At 41.2% G+C, this 19597-nt stretch overlaps 2 protein-coding genes across 3 annotated transcripts in view; both read left to right on the plus strand.

Annotated features, from left to right (window-relative positions):
- LOC105564927 (protein mesh) overlaps window positions 1–6062 on the plus strand; it is a 13488-nt gene extending 7426 nt beyond the window's left edge. The window contains exons 8-13 of the mRNA XM_012017711.1: window positions 9–22; window positions 494–877; window positions 1022–1448; window positions 1614–1796; window positions 5404–5554; window positions 5644–6062. Coding sequence (XP_011873101.1) covers window positions 9–22; window positions 494–877; window positions 1022–1448; window positions 1614–1796; window positions 5404–5554; window positions 5644–5737 — 1253 coding nt within the window. The 3' untranslated portion in view covers window positions 5738–6062. The remainder of the gene's footprint in view (window positions 1–8; window positions 23–493; window positions 878–1021; window positions 1449–1613; window positions 1797–5403; window positions 5555–5643) is intronic.
- Window positions 6063–8368: 2306 nt separating this feature from the next.
- LOC105564902 (glycosyltransferase-like protein LARGE2) lies at window positions 8369–17434 on the plus strand. Of its 2 annotated transcripts, XM_012017667.1 has the most exons (12): window positions 8370–8742; window positions 13200–13352; window positions 13427–13557; window positions 13642–13825; window positions 14222–14766; window positions 14872–15021; window positions 15151–15453; window positions 16187–16383; window positions 16447–16588; window positions 16735–16865; window positions 16961–17053; window positions 17175–17434. In XM_012017667.1, the coding sequence occupies exons 2-12, from the start codon at window positions 13274–13276 to the stop codon at window positions 17278–17280; spliced, it is 2061 nt and encodes a 686-aa protein (XP_011873057.1). In that variant the 5' UTR covers window positions 8370–8742; window positions 13200–13273; the 3' UTR covers window positions 17281–17434. The 2 variants fall into 2 exon arrangements, with proteins under 2 accessions (XP_011873058.1, XP_011873057.1); XM_012017668.1 differs by lacking the exons at window positions 16735–16865; window positions 16961–17053 and having other exon boundaries at window positions 8369–8742.
- The last annotated feature ends 2163 nt before the right edge of the window (window positions 17435–19597 follow it).

Here is a 19597-nt window from a genome sequence, read left to right on the forward strand (position 1 = left end):
GTTACTAGGCGCGCAGAGAGTTGTAACGATCGATCGATCTCGCACGTTTGAATTGGGCAGTGGGCCGGCCTAAAACAGCGATTTTTAATAATTAATAACTCGCTGACTTTTGCGAAAATTGCAAAATGGTAGAGGACTTTTCGACTTAGTCTAGTCCACTCTATCCCACAATAAGCGTTGATGCGGATATTACATAACACCCTGTATTTGACTGTGTCGGTAAAAAAGATGCTGAAGGATCTTAAGGGGATGCTGGAGTGGTTTGATTTACCGACAGAGTCGCATACAGTTTTTGGAGGTTTGTAAAGAAACGTAACCTCAATATGTCATATTATAGATACAAACGAAAATAATTATGTAGCATTTATGTACAAACTAATACCAGACCCAAGTGTAGAATGCATAGTTGAACATTTTCATATAAAAAACATTGAGATTTGAAGTCTAATTCGTATCGCATTATGTATTACAAATATTGCAATTTACCGACAGAGTCGGTAAATCAAACCACTCCAGCATCCCCTTAAGGTGGCCTTCACTAATATTAAATCGCTATTATGTTGACGATATTGCGATCGTAATCGATGCGTTACATTTTGCAGTGAGAGGTAATAACTCCGCTACCATCGAGGTCCGTTTGAGACCTAAGCACGCACAGTGGCGATATCGGCTCGACGTCTTCGCGGACGGTCAAAGGGTATTCTTTGATAGACCATCCTTAAAATTCCAACATTTCCCCGGGGTCGTCGTTTATACTCCTACGTACATCTTGAATCAGAGCGAGGTCATTATTATGCTCGATACCGGCGCTGGCGTAGAAGTCGTGGAGAACGAGGGCTTCATATCCGCTCGAACGTATCTACCGTGGTCATATCTGGTAAGAAAAGAATGTTTCTCTCTCCGCTCCATCGTATTACGTGCAAGGATATAAAGGGAAATTTACGTAAAATATAGCAATGCGCAGGAAGTATTCCAAGTTTATATTTGTTAAATGCGAGGAATGTTGCTCTTTTTATTCTAGAACAAAACCAGGGGACTGTTTGGCATTTGGAATTTCGATCGCACGGACGATTTGACGAGTCCGCAGGGATATCAAGTCCCAATCACCAGCGTGAATCATTCGGAGACCATTCATAGGGACTTCGCGATACATTGGATGTTGGAAGATAAAGAGAACAAACTGTTAGGGGCGGCTTTATTCCATAGAGAGTTCGGTAGAACGGCGAGCTATTATGCTAATCGCACGTTCGAGCCGGAATTCCGAAAATATCCGTCGGAGATACTCCCGGCGAACAGGTCGTACGATGTAAACCGCGCGATTGATCTGTGCGGCGACTCATATCAGTGTCAGTACGATTACGTTATGACGTTGAATCGAGATTTAGCGCACTTTACTCGAAACTACTACGATACCTACACCCAGATCCGAGCGTTGAATATGAAGGAAGGTAAGCCTGCGCGGTAACGTCACGAAAGAAGCCAAGTCCCGTGTTATAATTCAATTTGATTAAAGTTCACAGACCCAACGTTATTAAAAAATTTAGTCGTACATTTTATACACGTGGCGAAATTTTATATGCACACGCTACCACGCGCGTATTTTAATTTTCAAGTTATATCCTGCGGCGTACTGGAAACACCGCGGTTCGGACGCAAGAGTAATTTCCTATTTGTCCCGGGGACGAAAGTGAGCTTCGAGTGCAATCAGGATTTCATATTGATCGGTGATCAACGTCGGGTGTGCACGCCAGAAGGACGATGGAACACTCCGGAATACGGATACACGGAATGCCTCCGTAAGTATTCCTCCATTATTTATCAGTCTCTCAATGCAATCTCACTGTACCTGCTTAACGATCTCGAACGAGGTAGGAGAATAAGGAATGCAATAAAGGTATAATGCGTGGAGAAAATATTTAACGGTAGCGCATTTGCCGGATTAATTAACTCGGGGGGGGGGGGGGAGAGATCCGAATTCCATCAGCTCGTTTTAAAAGTTAAATCGAGTCTGATCTTACGAGTCGAGCAATTAATCAGCAAGGGTATATTTTCGCCGGGGCGAGCTGGAACTTGATAACGCGTTGAACGGCTCGACGCGATTTTCGCATCTCTCTGATATTTCCCGGCGTGTGTCATCTCTTTTCTCCCCCTCTCCTCCAACGGGATTTATCAAATCAATGTACTTCCTCCTTTCTCGTGCTGTGACTGATGACGTTTGTTGTAACATAAATACAGGTCACATCGAGTACGTTCAGCGTACAGCGTGGACCGTAATGGGCATTATTTGCGCCGTGTTAATACCCGTGGTGGCCTGCATCGTCGGCGGCTTTATTTATATGAGAAGGAACCAATCGCGGGGAGGTTCGATGAAATCTTGGCGTTATTCCGAGCGCGATTCTGGTATCGACAATGAATCCACGTTGAAGCAGAGCGCGCCGTTAAAGTCGTACGACGATAGGGCCATTACTCCAATTAGCGACACTAGCACAATTGATACTAATAGCGGCACTAGGAAGCGCCGTGGTTACGACAAAGTGTACCGCACCCACGAACCCTTACCCAATAGACCGGACGTTGAATTCGAGGATAAAGAATGGGATCTGAAATATCCCACTTCGCCCACGGGCTCGGATTCGGGCACGGATTCGATTAGAAAAACTGGCAGCCCTACGAAGGAGAGCAACGTTTAGATATTCATCTCTTAACCCTTTGAAGCACGTTGCCACCTCAACTTCTTTATTTTTTGGCCATTTAATTACTAGTTAACGCATTTAGGTCGGGTTTTTTGTGTTTTTTTTTGGGTATCTTAGCACTAAGAGAACATAAAAATGAAGTTCAGTAGCCTTTACAATTTATTGTAAAAGTTTTATAAATAAACAAATATGAAAAAACAGCAATTTTTTCGGAAAAATTCATTACTGACCAAGTTTTTTAAGATTATTTCGTGAAAACTTTGTACAAAGGGGTTTTCGGCGTCGCTCATTACGAATCTGATGTCAGATTTTCAAAATTAACAATGGCGGACGCAAAGTACGTGAATTTTTTAAGTTTTCAAGTTTTTCAGCATTTTCGTTTGATTACGGTATTTGGGGACTCGTCATGTCCGCGTCGTTGAGTGCCAATTAAGTGCCAGGAATGAGTAAATTCTAAGAAATGATCAAACTTAAATTTTGCATCCGCTATTTCGCTCGCGTTATTTTTCATATTCTATAAGAATTTTCAACTGAAATTTAGATTCCATGGGTCCTAATAATATCTAAATAATGTTTCTTAGCATAGTTGAATTACAGTTAAATGATGTTATTCTTTTAAGTTTCGAATTTCGCCATCTTAAATTATGAAAATCTGATAACGGATTCATAATCGGCGACCCCAAAAATCCTTGTTTACAGTTTCACAAAAAATGGTTCGGATAGAAAAATGTATGCTTCAAAGGGTTAATAGTGTACAATGGTAGAAACGATATATTCAGATATATTCTGCTCAGGCGAAATTGCTTTACCTGCACGCGACACTTCGAGTCAGTATGTATGTGTACACGCGTCCATGACAATATACCTTGATTCCAATTTTAAATAATGTACATCTCACACACGCAAATCAAATTAATATCCCGGACAGCACAGAGAATCCAAAAGGCACTAGCTTCGAATTACGACATCGATTCTTTCTCCATCCCAGTTTTGCTATAAAAACACTCTTAAGAGTGTAAGAAGAATTCGCTGATGTCATCAATACCGAGCTCTTTTTCGGACACAAAAGAAATTCTTTTATACTCTGCGAGTACTTGCACCGGCAAGTCGTTCTTTTGAGTGCATTCTGAACAGATTGCTCCAATTCATAAAGAGTTTGAAAAAGCGCATGCTTTCGGAGTTCGTTCACCTGTGCTATATGGGATGTCTATCTCAATATATCTGTATATCAAGCGAAAAGTCAATTTGACACGCGATTGATCAAACCAAATTTTGATCTAAATCTAGCACAAAACCAGCAACTGCTGAAAAGTGTATTTTTAGAAGATTTGAATGTTATTTTAAATATAACTCATTGTCCGTTCGGTGCCGTTTTTTTAGTATGTTTTATAGATAATAGAGATACCATATATTTATAGACAATAGAGATACCATATAGAAATACCAAATATATAATATATAGACTGTTCTTGCTGTGGAATAGAAATAGAATTAACAGTTGCAATATTAATTGTATTTGGAATATACAATATTATCTCACTTATATGTATATGTACGTATATAATAATAACCTATCAGCATAATCGATCAAACGTTACGTGGCTTTAAGCAACAATTAAACGCAACAACAACTATTTAATTGTATAATCGGTTTATATAATTGCAACGATAATATTTATGGCAATTTAATCATATCGTACATATTTGTGTTCACGTACTGTAAGAGACTTAATAAAATTTTATACATCATTGAACGAGATGACGGGAAATTTCTATTCCACATGCATGCACAGAATGTTTGAGATAACAAAATAGAACGATTGACATCATTATGATGCAGCATCGGAACAGCATTAGAATGGAATGGAAATTTCCACCGAAGTTGTGAATTTTTCCCATTACCGTCTCCTCTCCTCTTTTCCCGCTTAAATATTTTATTTATACATATATTATTGTGAAAAAATCAGTTGATAATAATAGAGGAAAGTTCCCTATTATGAGATAGGATCCTAATATGGGATAGCGGGATTTCCGCTAAATTAATAGGCATCATCGGTTGATTTCGCCATGAGTTTATTGCGAATCCCTCGGAATCTGTTTAGTGGAAAATTTTCCACTAACTTTGAAAAAGCGTATCCTTTCATTGTTAGAGCGTATAAGCGAAGAAAGACTTGCGATTAAATTTTGGTGTTGAAAACCTGCTATCTCGTCTTAGAAACTTACCTCATAATAGAGGACTTTCCTCTAACGCTACGCGCTATTCGCGGGATTAAAATTGATTAAAATTTAAAAAATTAGGTGCAATTTCATGTGATTTTACGGCGAACTGATCTGAATAATTTTAGATGTATTGTCTTTTGAGACAGTGCCAATGGAAAAAGAGATAATTACTGATCGCTTTAACCATTTTTTGTGTGCACTTTTTGGTCGCCGAAAACTAAAATCCTCCCCCTTTTATAACGCTATCGGCTGTCATCTGCGGAAGATAATAAAGATTTACACAAAATATTTATTGTATTGTACGTGGGAAGAGCAATACATTGTCCTAACGAGGCCGCCCTACGATTCGCTGTGAAATTCAAACACAATCTTTCGCGCCGAGCACGACGGCACGCGAATCGTTTTTTCCATCCGGATATTCGATTTCCCAACCGTTTGATTACTCCATTCTTCATTCGTCAGTATAATGTACGTGTTGTGCACACCGCAGGTCAGCAGGAATATAGCTCCCGTCAGGCGGGAATTACCACCGGCATAGTGCTCGCTTGCCTGATCCCCATTCTGTTGATAGTCATTTGCGTCGGATATCGAGCCCTCAAGAGCCGCAAGGAACAACGCGAGCAGGAGGAGATCTTAGCGAGGTATCGAACCCACTTCACCGCTAATTCCGAGACCCGGTATCTCGTGCGCGATCACGGCTAAAACCGCCGCGATTTCACTTGTGTTTCAGAACGCGGCAGGCGGAGCTGCAACGACTGCGGAAGATCGGCGAGGACGATGAGCCGGTTCCTTATAGTCCCAGCAAGGCCACGGAGATCAATTAGAGGGAATTTTATATATCGCATTTTCCTAGGAACGTAGAACTTTTTGTACGCTACTCATGTACCATTTATTTACTTGTAAACCACCACCCGCCGCTGTGACGACTGCGTCATATCTAAACTTATTTAAGTACAAATTATCTACGAATGACCAAAGCGGCGACGCGAGGTTTCGTGCCTTTTTCTTCGTTATTTCTTTTCTCTCTTTTTTTTGTAAATCTATTAAGGGCCCGTGCGACGGCAAGAGAAGACAACGATTCTCCTCCTTCCGTTAATCATACTTTCATGTTAATCAACCTGCGGAGAAAATAAATTGGAATGAGAAGAATTTGTTTTCCAAACTCCCCAAGTGGTAGACGATATTCCGTCGCATTCGTTCTCTCTTCGGGCAAGATTTACGGGTTTATCCGCGAAGGGAAATGGAATGACGGGGTGTAATAAAAACGTTGAGCAACTTTAGGACTGTGCGTCTTATACTTGAAGAAAAAAAATTTATCAAGTCAACACGAGTCCGAAAAGGCTGAGTTTCTGACGTTAGAATTTATTGTCAATTTATTTAGCAGTTCTCCACGAGAACTTGCACGGAAAGAACAATGTAGCTGCTGTAGCTAAAACTTAGCAAAATAGGGACAGCTAATATTTTTAGTTGTGATAGCTCAATATTTTGCTACGACAGCAAACCGTTTGCTGTCGCACCTAATACAATAGGCACAGTAGCAAAATATTGAGCTATTACAACTAAAATATTAGCTGTCCCTATTTTGCTAAGTTTTAGCTACAACAGCTACATTGTTTTTTCCGTGTGGTATTATCAACGATTCTTTTTTCGGACCTCATCCAGGCTCTCAAGGCAGACATACAGAATTAACTGGGGAAACAATGTAATTGACTACTTGAATACTCAAATGACACAAGTAATCGTTATAAATTCGCAAAAAGGATTTGTTTTTAAAGTTTCTTTATGAATTAGAATTATCTGTTCAAAATGAACTCAAATTTTTTCCCGGCAGTTCAAAAAGGATTCCATTTGACTTCTCTTGGAAGTAAATTAAATTTCAAGAATATTATTATCGCCAGCAACTGATTAAAAACAGGAAGAAAAATTGTTTAACGACGTTAACTGGCTAAGTTATTCTATATCCTAATTTTTTCAATGTTTAGCTTATGATATCTCGATAGCTGTTTGTCGGAAGGAAAAGTAGGACTTTTTTTACTTGATTTGGTCTCAGGAATATGCTGTTGCAATAGTACTCCAATTATTGAAAATTTTTGTGTATGTAAATTTTGTATATGTTACAATACACAAAAATTTTCAATAATTGGAACACTATTGCAACAGCATATTTCTGTTTTTAAAACAGAAATAAAAAGCATTCATTTTATAACTCAAAGACTGTTTTTTGGATTTTCTGTGCTGTCTACTATTTTAAATATTTTATGAATTAATGCAACCTAGAGAGAAAAATGAAAGAAAGTTTAAAATTTGAGACGGGAAACTTATAGTCAACCCAACTGGCTAGTTAATTAATTAGTTTGTTACACAACGTTTCGACCCTATTCTTTTGGGTCCTTTTCGAGTGATACTGCAAATCAACAACAACGCAATTATGAAATAATGTAGGTTGAAAGATAAAACGTCTAAAGTTAAGCAACGCACCTAAGTCAGTCATCGTCGTCGAATAAGACAGAGTCGAGTTATAAAATACGCGCGGTTCTAGCTAGCTTATACTTGGCGCGAGACACTACCGTGTCTCGTGATATGCACACGTGTGAGCACTAGTGGTAGCTGGGCTCGACCTAATTTGTTAGTCATATCTTAGGAACAATACAAGATGATATTGCGAACTATACAGTCTTGATTACACAGTCGTATATTACATTTAAGTTTTCGGTCTGTTTGTAAATTTAGCGTGTTATTGGTCTTCTTGATAAAAAACATTTCGGCGATTTCTCTTTTTCTCCTGAAGCGCTCGCTATGTAAAATTCTTGGTTCCTTATTGAACTCGTGATCATGTGATGCACGGTGTTTGCTGACCACGGAATGGCAGCTTTCGTCTTTTTTTGATGTCATTTTTCAGTTCTTTAATTCTTGTCAGAAGATGTCGTTCGGTTTGTCCAATGCAAGAGGCTTCGCAGTCGTTGCAATTAATATGGTAGATGAGTTTAAAATTTAAAATAAAATAAAAGTTTAAAATAAATTCCAAAAGAATTCCTCTTTTTATCTGCAAAAAATTCGGAATTGATGAATGAAAGTGAATTCTTTTTGAGCCATTAAAAATATTTCCAAAACAAAAATGGAACGGAGAGACAATTCATTTCATAAAATTCGATAGTTCGAGAAGGATTTTCTTCGGATTCCCCGTTTTCCGTACACGAAGAACGCGTTCCTAGAGTCTCGTCCGACATTTGTGTTGCGGCCTGTATGCATAAATACACGTAATAACGACGTTAATGTAATGCGCGTAATATACTCCGCATCCTATCCGCGCAATACGTGTACGGACGGCGCGGTTGGAAGGGAGAGCCCGCACGTGACGGAGACGCGGCCGCCATCTTGCGACGGGAACGGGTTCGCCGGCGTGGCACGTACATACGTTGCCGACGGCACGGCGTTTTACGGCGAGCGCGAGAGCGAGAGCTTCGGCCGCGCGACGGTAGTCGCGGCACGTCACTCAGTGGCGACGCGACGTCCCGTCCGTCGTCCCGTGCGTCGTTCGGCTGATCGTACACGAGGAGCGGCTCTCCCGCGTTCTGCGACACCGGTGGGAGTGCTATCGCGTTATCGTCGCGACGGGGCTAATTGCGGCAATTTACGCTGTCGTCGCCGCGCCGGGACAATAAAAGCGGGACACGTCGTCTCGGGGGACAGAAAGAGGGAGAGAGAGAGAGCGCGCACGATATCCGCGTGTCTCGCTCGGCGGAGAAATCGCGGCGGCACTTCCGCCTGTTCTGGGGACCGCACCGCCGGATGCGCGGAACGGGAGAGACGACCGTCCAGCCGGCGCTGGGTACGTACTGGTAACAAGCGTCATTATCGTCCTAAGTGCCGCGGTCCTGGGGGTCAGTTACTGTAAGTTATTTTGTACCGAACAATACGGCAAAAGTGCTAAAAGTGCGGGCTGTCTCTTTCTAAGGGGACGATTGGCGAGAGACGGAGCTACTCACTTTTAGCATTTACACTACAGTGTAAGAATCGGCCCCTCAGTCCGCGACCGCGTACAGCGGCTTGGCAGCACGGGATTACGGCAGCGTGTGGATACTTTTATTTTATCGTGTATGATGATGCCTTCCCCTCCTGGTTTGTTACAAACGAGACACTCCGTCGCGATCTAGAAGTACCAATTCTGCGAAGGAAACAATTAAAGAATACTGTCTTGAATGCCGCGACAGATTAGAAGCATCCAACAGCTCTGCTACTAGCAGTGTTGTGCATAGATGATTTTAAAATTAGCTAGATAAAGATAAGATAAAAATATATAAATTTATCTTAGATAAGATAAAGATTATTTCGTTTTGAATATATCTAGATAAAAGATAAAATTATATGATGATTCATCTAGATAATTTTCAGATAATATTTTTAAGACTTCGTGTAAACGCGGTAGAAAAAGTTATGAAAAAATTATAGAAAAATATAAATTATAAAGGGGGATATAGAATATAATTCAGGTCAAGTTATATGACACACACATAAATGCATGGTCTACAACGCCATCCATATTTAAATAGTGTAACTGTTAAGTATTTTTATGTGGCCCTAAACCAAATTATCTGTACGTTATCTTAGATAATTTAGTAAAGATAACACTTTCTTTTATCTAAGATGCAGATATAGATAATACTTATTTTTATTATCTATATAAAGATAAGATGACGCTAAAATTTTATCTAGATAATCATCTATGTAATTTTATTTAGATAACAGCAAACACTGGCTACTAGCCTCGTGAAAGAAAGGGGAGAGTACGCAGACACGAGAGGAAAATATACGAACGGATCTACTCGAATAAAATTTAATAATACTTGTGCAATAGCTCTAGATATAAATATAAGAATATGGCAATGATCGTATATCCTTCTTGACGTTCTACCTGTAACCAGGATTAGGAAGTAACTCGTTATTTGTAACGAAATTACAGTTACTTTTTTCTTAACTTCGCTACTTTCAAATTAAAGTTAAAAAGACTCGTGACAATGGTAAAGAAAATTAACGTTACTTTCTCTTCATCTGTAACTGTAACTTAACTCGGTTACATTTTTTCGATAATTAGTAACTAATTTAATAGTTACATTAAAGTTACTAGAGGATTCGAATCTCCTATATCAAAGATGCAAACTATCAAATTTTTAATATAAAAACTTGGCCGGATATTTTGCCGGATACTAATGAAAAATCCGGCACATCCCTACTCTCGAGTGATTTGCTGGAGCGCCCTCAGTCGGCGTGTTCGGTAAGCGATCGCGACTCTGTCGTTGAATCGCGCGATAATGTAACCGTGAATAATAACCCGAAGCTGGGCGCATGTGGGACAAAAAGGCGAGCTGAAACTCCGGTCGGGGGCTTTTTTTCGTAACCGAATGTGTGGGTATACGTTACAGGCACGTCACTGTCCGCGCGCGCGAAGCGGGTCGCATGTGCGCGATTAGCGGTCGGAAGGTGGTTACAGGATGGTCCAAAAAGAGCCGGCAGAGCGTACCTGTATTTACTTGTAGCGAATTCGGTTGCCCGCACTAATGCGCACCGAGTGCGCATTAAAGGCTCTTTTACAGTCAATTCTTATATTTAACTGTGTCTTAAATATCCAAAAAGTATTTAGCTGAAAAAAAACGATTTGTACAAATGCTTTACGGATTATTTTACTGGCTGAAAAGTCTCTCACGAGGTATTTAAGATGATCTTCAAATATAAGAATTGACTGTAAACGAGCCTTAGTGCGCACTGAGTACAAGTACCAAGGCTTGTTTATAGTCCATTCTTGCGTCTAACATTGCCTTAAGGCCTGTGTCCACGATGCTAGAACTTGGTCCTAAGTTCTAATTTCGAGGAATGTGCAGCCAATCAACTTGCAGCTGTTCCATAAAAGTTGCAAGTTGATTGGACCAAGTTCTAGCATCGTCGACACAGGCCTTTAAATATATGTTTAGAGTATTTAGCCAAAAAATGATCCGTGTGGATTCTGCACAGATCATTTTACTGGCTAAGAAATATTTCAAGAGACATTTAAAACGATCCACAAATATAAGAATGACTGTGAACGAGCCTTGGCGTGCACTTGTTGCGCACTAGTGCAAGCAGCCGAATTCGTTATTAACTGACTCTCAATCATATTCAACGTAGTGCAATTACGCGGCACGTCCGTTTATGTTTGCGGTCAAGCTGCCGCTGCAAATGCTTCGAAGTGTTTCCTTTCTCTTTCTATCTTTACCGAAAGAAAGAAGAAAAAGAAGAATACTTAGAAACACTTGAAGCGATAGCTTGACCGTAGCCTTTATCGCAAGTACATGAACGTTAATAAATTATCGCCCGTTACACGTGCAGTTCTTTCTCAAACGGTATTTTAACACTTTGTTGTCCCAATTATTATATGTCCGTTTTCATCGCAATTACATGAACGCTAACAAATTAATATTATCTCCCGTTCTTTCTCATATAGCATTTTAACCCTTTGTTGCTCGAATTGTTTGTTGCACGCTTTATACATAATAGGTTCAAATTCTGTTAAACGTTAAAAATGTATAATTAAAATATAAATATTGAAACATGCTAATTGTGTATTTACGAGTTGTAATTTTAAAGCGGAAATTAAAAATTTATATGTTAAACGGGAGAAAATATATGTAATTTACAAATCAAAAATTCATCTGTATTTAATGTTTAACTTATAAGTTGTAAATTTCCGCGGGACGGAAATGGGCTCCCACGTGGCGCTTTAAAGCCGCACACCGGAAAGAACGAGAGGTCATTAAAAAAAAAGGGGGGAAGGAAACGTATGTTGAAACGAGGCGACGACTCGAGAGTTTAATCGGGAGCTGGAAAGCCTCGTATATCGGGCGCAGTTTTGATATTAATGCCCGCTTGTTAACATGCGCCGAATGCTGATGCATGAATTCGCATTCGCGGCATAATTATCCCAAATTTCTGGGCAAGGAATACAACATTTTCATTTATGGCGCTAATTTGCATGCATTATCATTGTGTCGCGCGCACAGTTGTTGTCTGTATAACACGAGGAAATTGGATATAACGCATTCATAAGCCCGCATGTTACACATGATCTATTGACTTTCGTCGCGCATCGCCGACGGTATCGAGCGGGCCGAATGAAACGAAGAGTTTATTAATGATGTACACGACGCCCCCCGCGCGCCAAGACGTTATTAAGCGCTAATCAAATTTACTGTTAACGACAGCGCGTCACACTTTTGCGAACTGGCTGCTGGGCTCGCCTCGTCCGTTCGCTTAGCGCGTAGTTCGAGGTCGTCTGCAATTAGGCGAAACTCGACTCGCGGGCGCGCCCTTCTTATCGCGCCTCAAAGATAACGTTCCCAGGTAAATTGCAAGGCACGGAGTCGCGGCGAGTTTTCCCATGCACTTTTCAAGTATGAAGGGTACTTGTAAGGGAAGGGCATCAAATAATCTCACTCCTAACTATTTGGTCAGGACCGAGGGGGAAACCACTGACCAAAATCTTGTACACCAATACCCACCAATGCCCAGTGGGCATTACTTTATCTTATTTTATCTTATTTATCTTGTTTTATCTTACTTTATCTTTATAATGTCCCAGCAAGTCCTAATGCCTAAACTAATGCCCCAAAATTGCCTACGCTGAAAAAAAATCTGATAGATTCAACCAGTCGTCTGTTAGAAAACGGACGAATCAGAATTCCTTTAGGATTTACCAGATTTGTAGTGAAGTCTAGCAAACTTCTGGTTATGAAATATCTTTCGTGGTAAGTCCTAAAGGAATTCTGATTCATCCATTTTCTAACAGACGACTGGTTGAATCTATCAGATTTTTTTTCAGTGTAGTAATGCCTAGTAATGCCCAGTAATGCCGCAAATCTGTACACCATAATGCCCTCAGCGGTTTCCCCCTCGGTTAGGACTCGAGAAAGATCCTTCGTCTGCAAGAGGACTGTTCCCAGCAGTGGTGCCAGAAATGAGACGCGGCCCCGTCGGACAGATCGAGAAGACGTTCAGCGCAACGCTGATGGGCGCTGAAAGCGTACGGACGTGGGCTCTTCTTTGTTCCCCATAGTAGTATCCCCTTCATCCCGGAGTCGCGTCCAATTTCTGGCGTCGCTGGTCCCCGGTCGTCGGCCGTGTCGAGTCCCCTCCCAAGACAAAAGAATGTTACTCGGTCGCTACGCCAGGAACGGAAGCTCCGAAAACAGTACTTGGAAAATGAACGATCCGTTCTGTTACATACTCGAATTAATTTTCCTCCTCTCTTTGCCGTAGATTCCAACGTGCGTCTAGTCTAACTTGCTCGCGACATCATATCGCGAATTGGGAAACATGCGCGGCACATTACAATGGCTCGATCATGGCTAGGATGTCTGCTCGGCGTCTTGGTACCGTCCGTGGTCTTTTATTTGTACCTGCTGTTGAATGGTAATTACGACGTCGTCACATCGATTTCTCCTTAGCGCTGACGAAAGGCTATCAGTGAACGTTGCTTTCCACAGTCCCCTCCGCGGAAATAGGCGGCTCGAGCGTCGGAGGGAAGTGGCGATCGTTATCGGCGGGGGCGGAGAGGTCGAATCTGCGGGCGGAGGATCGCTCCGGTGAGCGGCCGCAGTTAAAAAACAATTTCGAGGTAAACGCCCGTGAACCCTTATATACCTACCGTCAGCGCGCGCCCCGCCGCAACTCCGGCGAGTGATGTTCTGACATTTTCAAGGTGAAATGCGACGCGATACACGTAGCCATGGTCTGCGCCGGATACAACTCGACCCTCGCCCTCGTAACGGTGGTGAAGTCCATTCTGTTTTATCGCACGAATCCGTTGCATTTTCATTTGCTCGTCGACGAAATTGCGAGGAAAACGCTCTCGACCCTGTTCCGAACGTGGGATTTGCCACATGGTTTGTACGCTTTTACGACAGGGTACGCACTACCCCTTTGTGACGCACACACGGAAAAACCTAATTTTTATCCGCGTCTGCGTTAACGCGGAACGCGATGTACAGAAAGCGAGAGAAAGAGAGAGAGAGAGAAAAAAAAATTACTTTTCCGACGTAAATATAAAATGCATTTAATTGAATTTGTTAAATTTTCCAATATAGGTGCGCGCGCCAAGTTTTATTAAAATCGCCATTTTCAAGAGAGAAGGAGAACAAATGGAAAAAGTTGCCTTTTTTATATAATGTACGAATAGCTCTTTATGTAGGCAGTACACCGGGGGTAGATGCGTGACAAATGCAATCACACGCTCATAACTCCCTTCGGCCGTGCTGATCGCTCGGAGGGATTTATTTTAGTGAACGTAACGTTCTACGAGGCTGAGATTTGGGTGCCGAGGGTCTCGTGGATACCGAACAAGCACTACTCGGGGGTGTACGGGCTGCTCAAGCTGATACTGCCGGACGCGATGCGGGAGGACCGGGTGCTCGTGCTGGACACGGACGTGACCGTTCTGACCGACATGCAGCCGCTGTGGAGGACGTTCGAGAGGTTCGCGGCCGGCCAGAGCCTGGGCCTGGTCGAGAATCAGAGTAACTGGTACGTGAAAGCGCTCTCGTACGGGCAGCGGCCGTGGCCGGCGCTGGGCCGTGGGTTCAACACCGGCGTGATGCTGATGCATCTGCAACGTTTGCGGAACGGCGGCTTCGCCGGGGCCTGGGAGAGCGTGACGAGGCGCGTTTTGAGATACATACCGGAGACCAGCCTGGCCGATCAGGACGTGATAAACGCGGTGATCAGCGAGCGGCCGGGTCTCGTGCACAGGATAGAGTGCACGTGGAATATACAGCTGAGCGATCACACGATAAGTGACACGTGCTATCGCGACACGAATCGCATAAACGTACGTCTCGTCCATCCTTGTAACTCGGATTACGCCCGTCGCGAGGGAGCGCGCGAAATGGGAATCGATCGACCTCTGACCGAGCGCCGTTCGTTTCACTTTTAGATCCTCCACTGGAACTCCCCGCGCAAGCAAGACGTTCACAATAAGCACGTTAACGAGTTTCGAAAGCTCCACCGGGTCTTCCTCGAGATGGACGGCAATCTGTTGCGAAAGCGCTTATTCGGCTGCGACAAGCACGAGAGCGCGCTTCCAGTGAGTTCAGGGAGATCCTAGAAAATCCCCCTGGTACTTATAATGCGACTGTAACGACTGTTTCTCTCTCTCTTTTTCCCTCGTCGTGCGTGCGCGCGCGCGCGCGCATTTCTTTTCTTTCTTTTTTAGTACAACGAGTCGAGCCTGTGCCGAGAATTCGAGAAGGGCGCTACAATTTTGTACCGCACGCATCCTTTCCTTCTCGAGTACGAATACAACGTGTACTCGCCGACGGATGTAGCTCTAGTCACTCAGTGTAGCGTGGAGAGGATACCGCTGTTGGAAGAGTTGTCGAAACACTGGCCTGGGACCATAAGCGTCACGCTTTATCTGACCGATGCGGAGGTTCAGAATTTCCTGGACTTCGTGCGAGGCTCCGCGGACTTGCGGGCGAGAAGGAACATCGCCTATCACGTCGTATACAAAGACGGGGTGCGTTTCCTCTGCGCTTGCGAAGAGCAAGATGAATTCTAAAGTGTTAACCAAATTGAGTGAGGCTGATTGTCGCCAGTGGTAATTAAACGAAGGAAAAATTTTTTTAAAGTTGACCAGACTGAAAAAAAGTGACCTTCATTTAAGTTGCAACGTTTCGACCTCTTTATCGGGTTCTTTTCAAGTACAATCTGGAAACAAATTTCAAATGTACAAACTGCGATACAAAGGAAATTTTAGTATGTACACAAGTATGTATTACAAAGGAGAAAATACCTAATGTTGACTGAACGAATTAATTTATGCCGAAACAGAATGAGTTCACGAGTCTGTGGCAGCAAATTCATGATGTCATATCTGAAATTATTACTAGTAAAGATAAATAAATAAATAGATAAATAGTAAGATAATAAGTCAGTGAAATGAATTAATTAATAATTTTAAGTTTTTATTTTAATAATTTTAAATTAATAAGTTAAGTGTAAGAGTCAAAAAGTAGATAAAAGTAAGATGAAGGTGTGACTTTGTAATTTAATGCGGAACAAAAAGGGCGGGCGTAGTTTCTAAATTATAACTTTGGGAATTCGAAGAATTAAAGGTATCGCACTTTTGAAAGCTGAATTTTCTTAATGGCATGTCATAAATGCCATGAAATTATAAATCACATCACGCCGCATTATTTCCCGAGATTCAATAACCCCCTTTCACGTGAACTGTTGCTTTTCATTTTTAGGATCTTTACCCGATCAATTATTTAAGAAACACTGCGATATCATACGTACCAACTCCATTCGTCTTCCAACTTGACGTCGACTTCTTGCCGCAATTCGGGCTGTATGAAAATATCATGAACTACATCAATCGATTAAATATCAACGAGTCGGACAAAGTAGCCCTGATCGTGCCAGCATTCGAAACTGAACGCTATAGGTAATTCCTCGCTGTCGCAATATCGAAATAAATGGCTTCATCAAGAAAAGTCGCCTCTTACAGGTTCACGTTCCCCGTCAACAAAGATGAACTGCTGAAGTTTCTTAAACGCGGCATTTTGTACACGTTTCGCTATCACGTTTGGACGCAAGGACACGCTGCCACGAATTACAGCCTTTGGCGAAACAGCACGGAGCCTTACCAAGTGCGTGCTAGATCCATAATTGGAAGAGTTACCGGCGATGTCGGTAGTTCCGGGATACCTTGTATTAAATACATAGTTAGAGATAAATGATCGACATACATTTACGTGAGAAAAATAATAAATGCATAACGAATGGGCCGTTGTAGGTTTCATGGGAGCCAGATTTCGAACCTTACATAGTTGTCTCGAAATTCGCTCCGCGATACGACACCAGATTTGTCGGATTTGGCTGGAATAAAGTTTCCTACGTGACCCATTTAACGGCGCTAGATTATAAGTAAGCCGCAGTAATTTTATTCATTTGGATAATGGAATATCTGCCCGAGTCCGATTAACGTAGCGCACGATTTAAATGGGAAACTGAAATTACAGATACATCGTTTTACCGGATACTTTTATTATTCATCGTCCTCATGCTCCTAGCTTAGACATTGGAAAATTTAGAACAGATTCTGTTTACAGAAGGTAAATGACATATATAGGATGTATTTTATATTAGAAATTAGGTGACTACGAGGAAACAACTTTAGAAATATCCGTTCGATATACGAGTCTCCTTGAATTTCTGTTCTGATTATTTTTACAGATGTCTGAAAAAGTTGAAGGACGAATTTGTCGAAGAGCTGGTGGCGAAATACGGTGAGACTGCACTGACGAAACTAAAGAAAGAGACCAAAGAAGAGAAAACTTAAGAAGTTATAATTATAATTTTAGCATGTTGAGATATAATGATAAAAAGTCATTATATTTTTACCGGATACTTGTATGTATATCATGAAATAATGATGAGAAATTTGTGTATTGCAGCTATTTTCTTAGGAAAAATATACATCCTTTTAAATACAACACGCGTTATTTATTTACCAATTGCAAATAACGACAATAAAAATATCTGAAAAAAAACGGGTGGTAAAAATGGATCAGATTTGGGATCGGGAAATATTTATTAAAATTTAACCCATATATTTAGTGGAGTGTACAGAGTGGTGCTTTCAGTACATTATTGTAATATTACAATCACACTAAATATCTCATTTATAAAATATGTATAATATTTACAGCGCCAGTATACGTTAATACATTGTACATACGAATCATAATCGCGGCCGAAAATTTATAATTCTGAACCACTGAAAAGTGAGACGTTCATTACAAGGCAAGGTATCTTTTTCATAAATAATTACAGTAATGACGACAATAATGGCGACATTAGTAATTATACAGCGTAAATATGATCATCCTAGCAGTACCTTAAAAAATAGAGCAATACTAAAAATATATGCTAACAGAAAACCAATAGTAAAAAAGAGTAAGAATTACATTAGTAGGAATAACGGTAAAAATATTCCGTTAATAACGAAGACATTGTTTTTTCCGATACTTCTAACGGAAACCTAACGCACGTGGGCCTGGCAGAAACGCGGATGTTACATTTCGGATTAAGATTATTATCTACAACATACGACACGCAGATATAAATCACTTACATTCACATTATCTCATTCTGACTTACATATCTCGATAAAAACATTTTTTTTTCGATCTTTTTAGCTCCCGCAATCTCACAAGTACTCTCGTCCGGGATACGAAATTGCGTCGATGAAAGTATTATTTTCTCTTTTGATTCGCGATTCACGTGGTGGTTCAGTAGAGAAATACTCGTTGAGCACGAGTTAGCCAGATGCGATCCTTAGGCGACATTATTAGAGTTCAGCATGTGTCAACGGAATTACCATGCATAAATATTCGCGTAACACTTTGGTACGCTTTTTATTTGACTTGCACACGTTACGTTTCTTCCCCCGTCGAGATTTAGCGCCATTAAATATGGCAATTAGGCAGTTTTAACAATGATTTATGCGCTAGGCGAGAAGGGCTTATCAACTAAACAACGATCGTTCCGTAACGAGTAATAATAGAGGCAAACGAACGTGGTTCGATTTGTCTTCAATCGATGTTGGTCAATGATATCATAATCAATCGCGTTTACACGTAAGTGTCACTGTACAAATATATATATGGATTAACAAATTATTTCTTCGGGAAAGGAACAGTTTTCCGTAGTTTCGTACCAAAGTAAACTTAGGCAAAATTCACGATGGCATCGCGCATCCCTTCGTATAAAATGCAATTCCTCTTCTATCGGGGAAACAACGAGAAGACTGCGTCCGTAAAGTACGCAAAACCAAAAGACGTTGTGCCCTAAATTCTACGGTTTGTCAGTCTTGAGAGACGAATAATTAAGTCATTTATCGAATACCTTTGCGCGCGATAAAAAAATCATGTGAACCCGTACCTGTGCACGGGTGCGTTATAAAAATTCAATATAGTAGGTATAAGGAATTCGCAATAACAAGCGGGAAAATCTGCTCTGAATATCTCTACGTACTTGTGTCAGGAATGCGTATAATTTAAAGACGCGTATAATCTAAAGAATTCATGTCTTTTCCATAAATTGTCTTCTTCAACGTTTGATTCGAGGAAACGGAACTGTGCACAGCTCGCTGGAATATGTGTAACCGTCCTGGTACGACGTTGCAATTGCGGAGTACAAAAAATTATCCCACGGAATGTCGCAATAAATGCAAGACGCTAAGTATTCGATACGCATCGCGGGTGTGTTACGAACGCATTCACTGAACTATACAACTCTACAAAACGCGCGCGTCTTATAAAAAGTGTTCTAATTAGATCCGTAAATAATTGCTCGGAAGATTGTAAGTTGGACCGATCTATTGGACGGTACCTTCGATTGACCGCTCATTGGCAGAGAGTGAAGCGTCGCGACTTCGATACGTTCACGTTCGTGTACGAGCAAACGTTCGTACGTTCGGGAAGTCGAAATTGGGGGGAAAAAAACCTCGCGCGCGCAGTATTGATTTCGGAAATTATCCAAAATATTTAATAACTTCAACAATCAAGCGTTTCATTAAAATCACACAACTAATCTAAATTGCATCTAATTAAAAGCATTTAATAATTTCAGTAACCAATGGCATTAAAATTATA

Source organism: Vollenhovia emeryi, unplaced genomic scaffold (genome assembly GCF_000949405.1).
Source record: "Vollenhovia emeryi isolate VEMERY1.0 unplaced genomic scaffold, V.emery_V1.0 DF939158.1, whole genome shotgun sequence".
In the NCBI taxonomy this organism is placed as follows: domain Eukaryota; kingdom Metazoa; phylum Arthropoda; class Insecta; order Hymenoptera; family Formicidae; genus Vollenhovia; species Vollenhovia emeryi.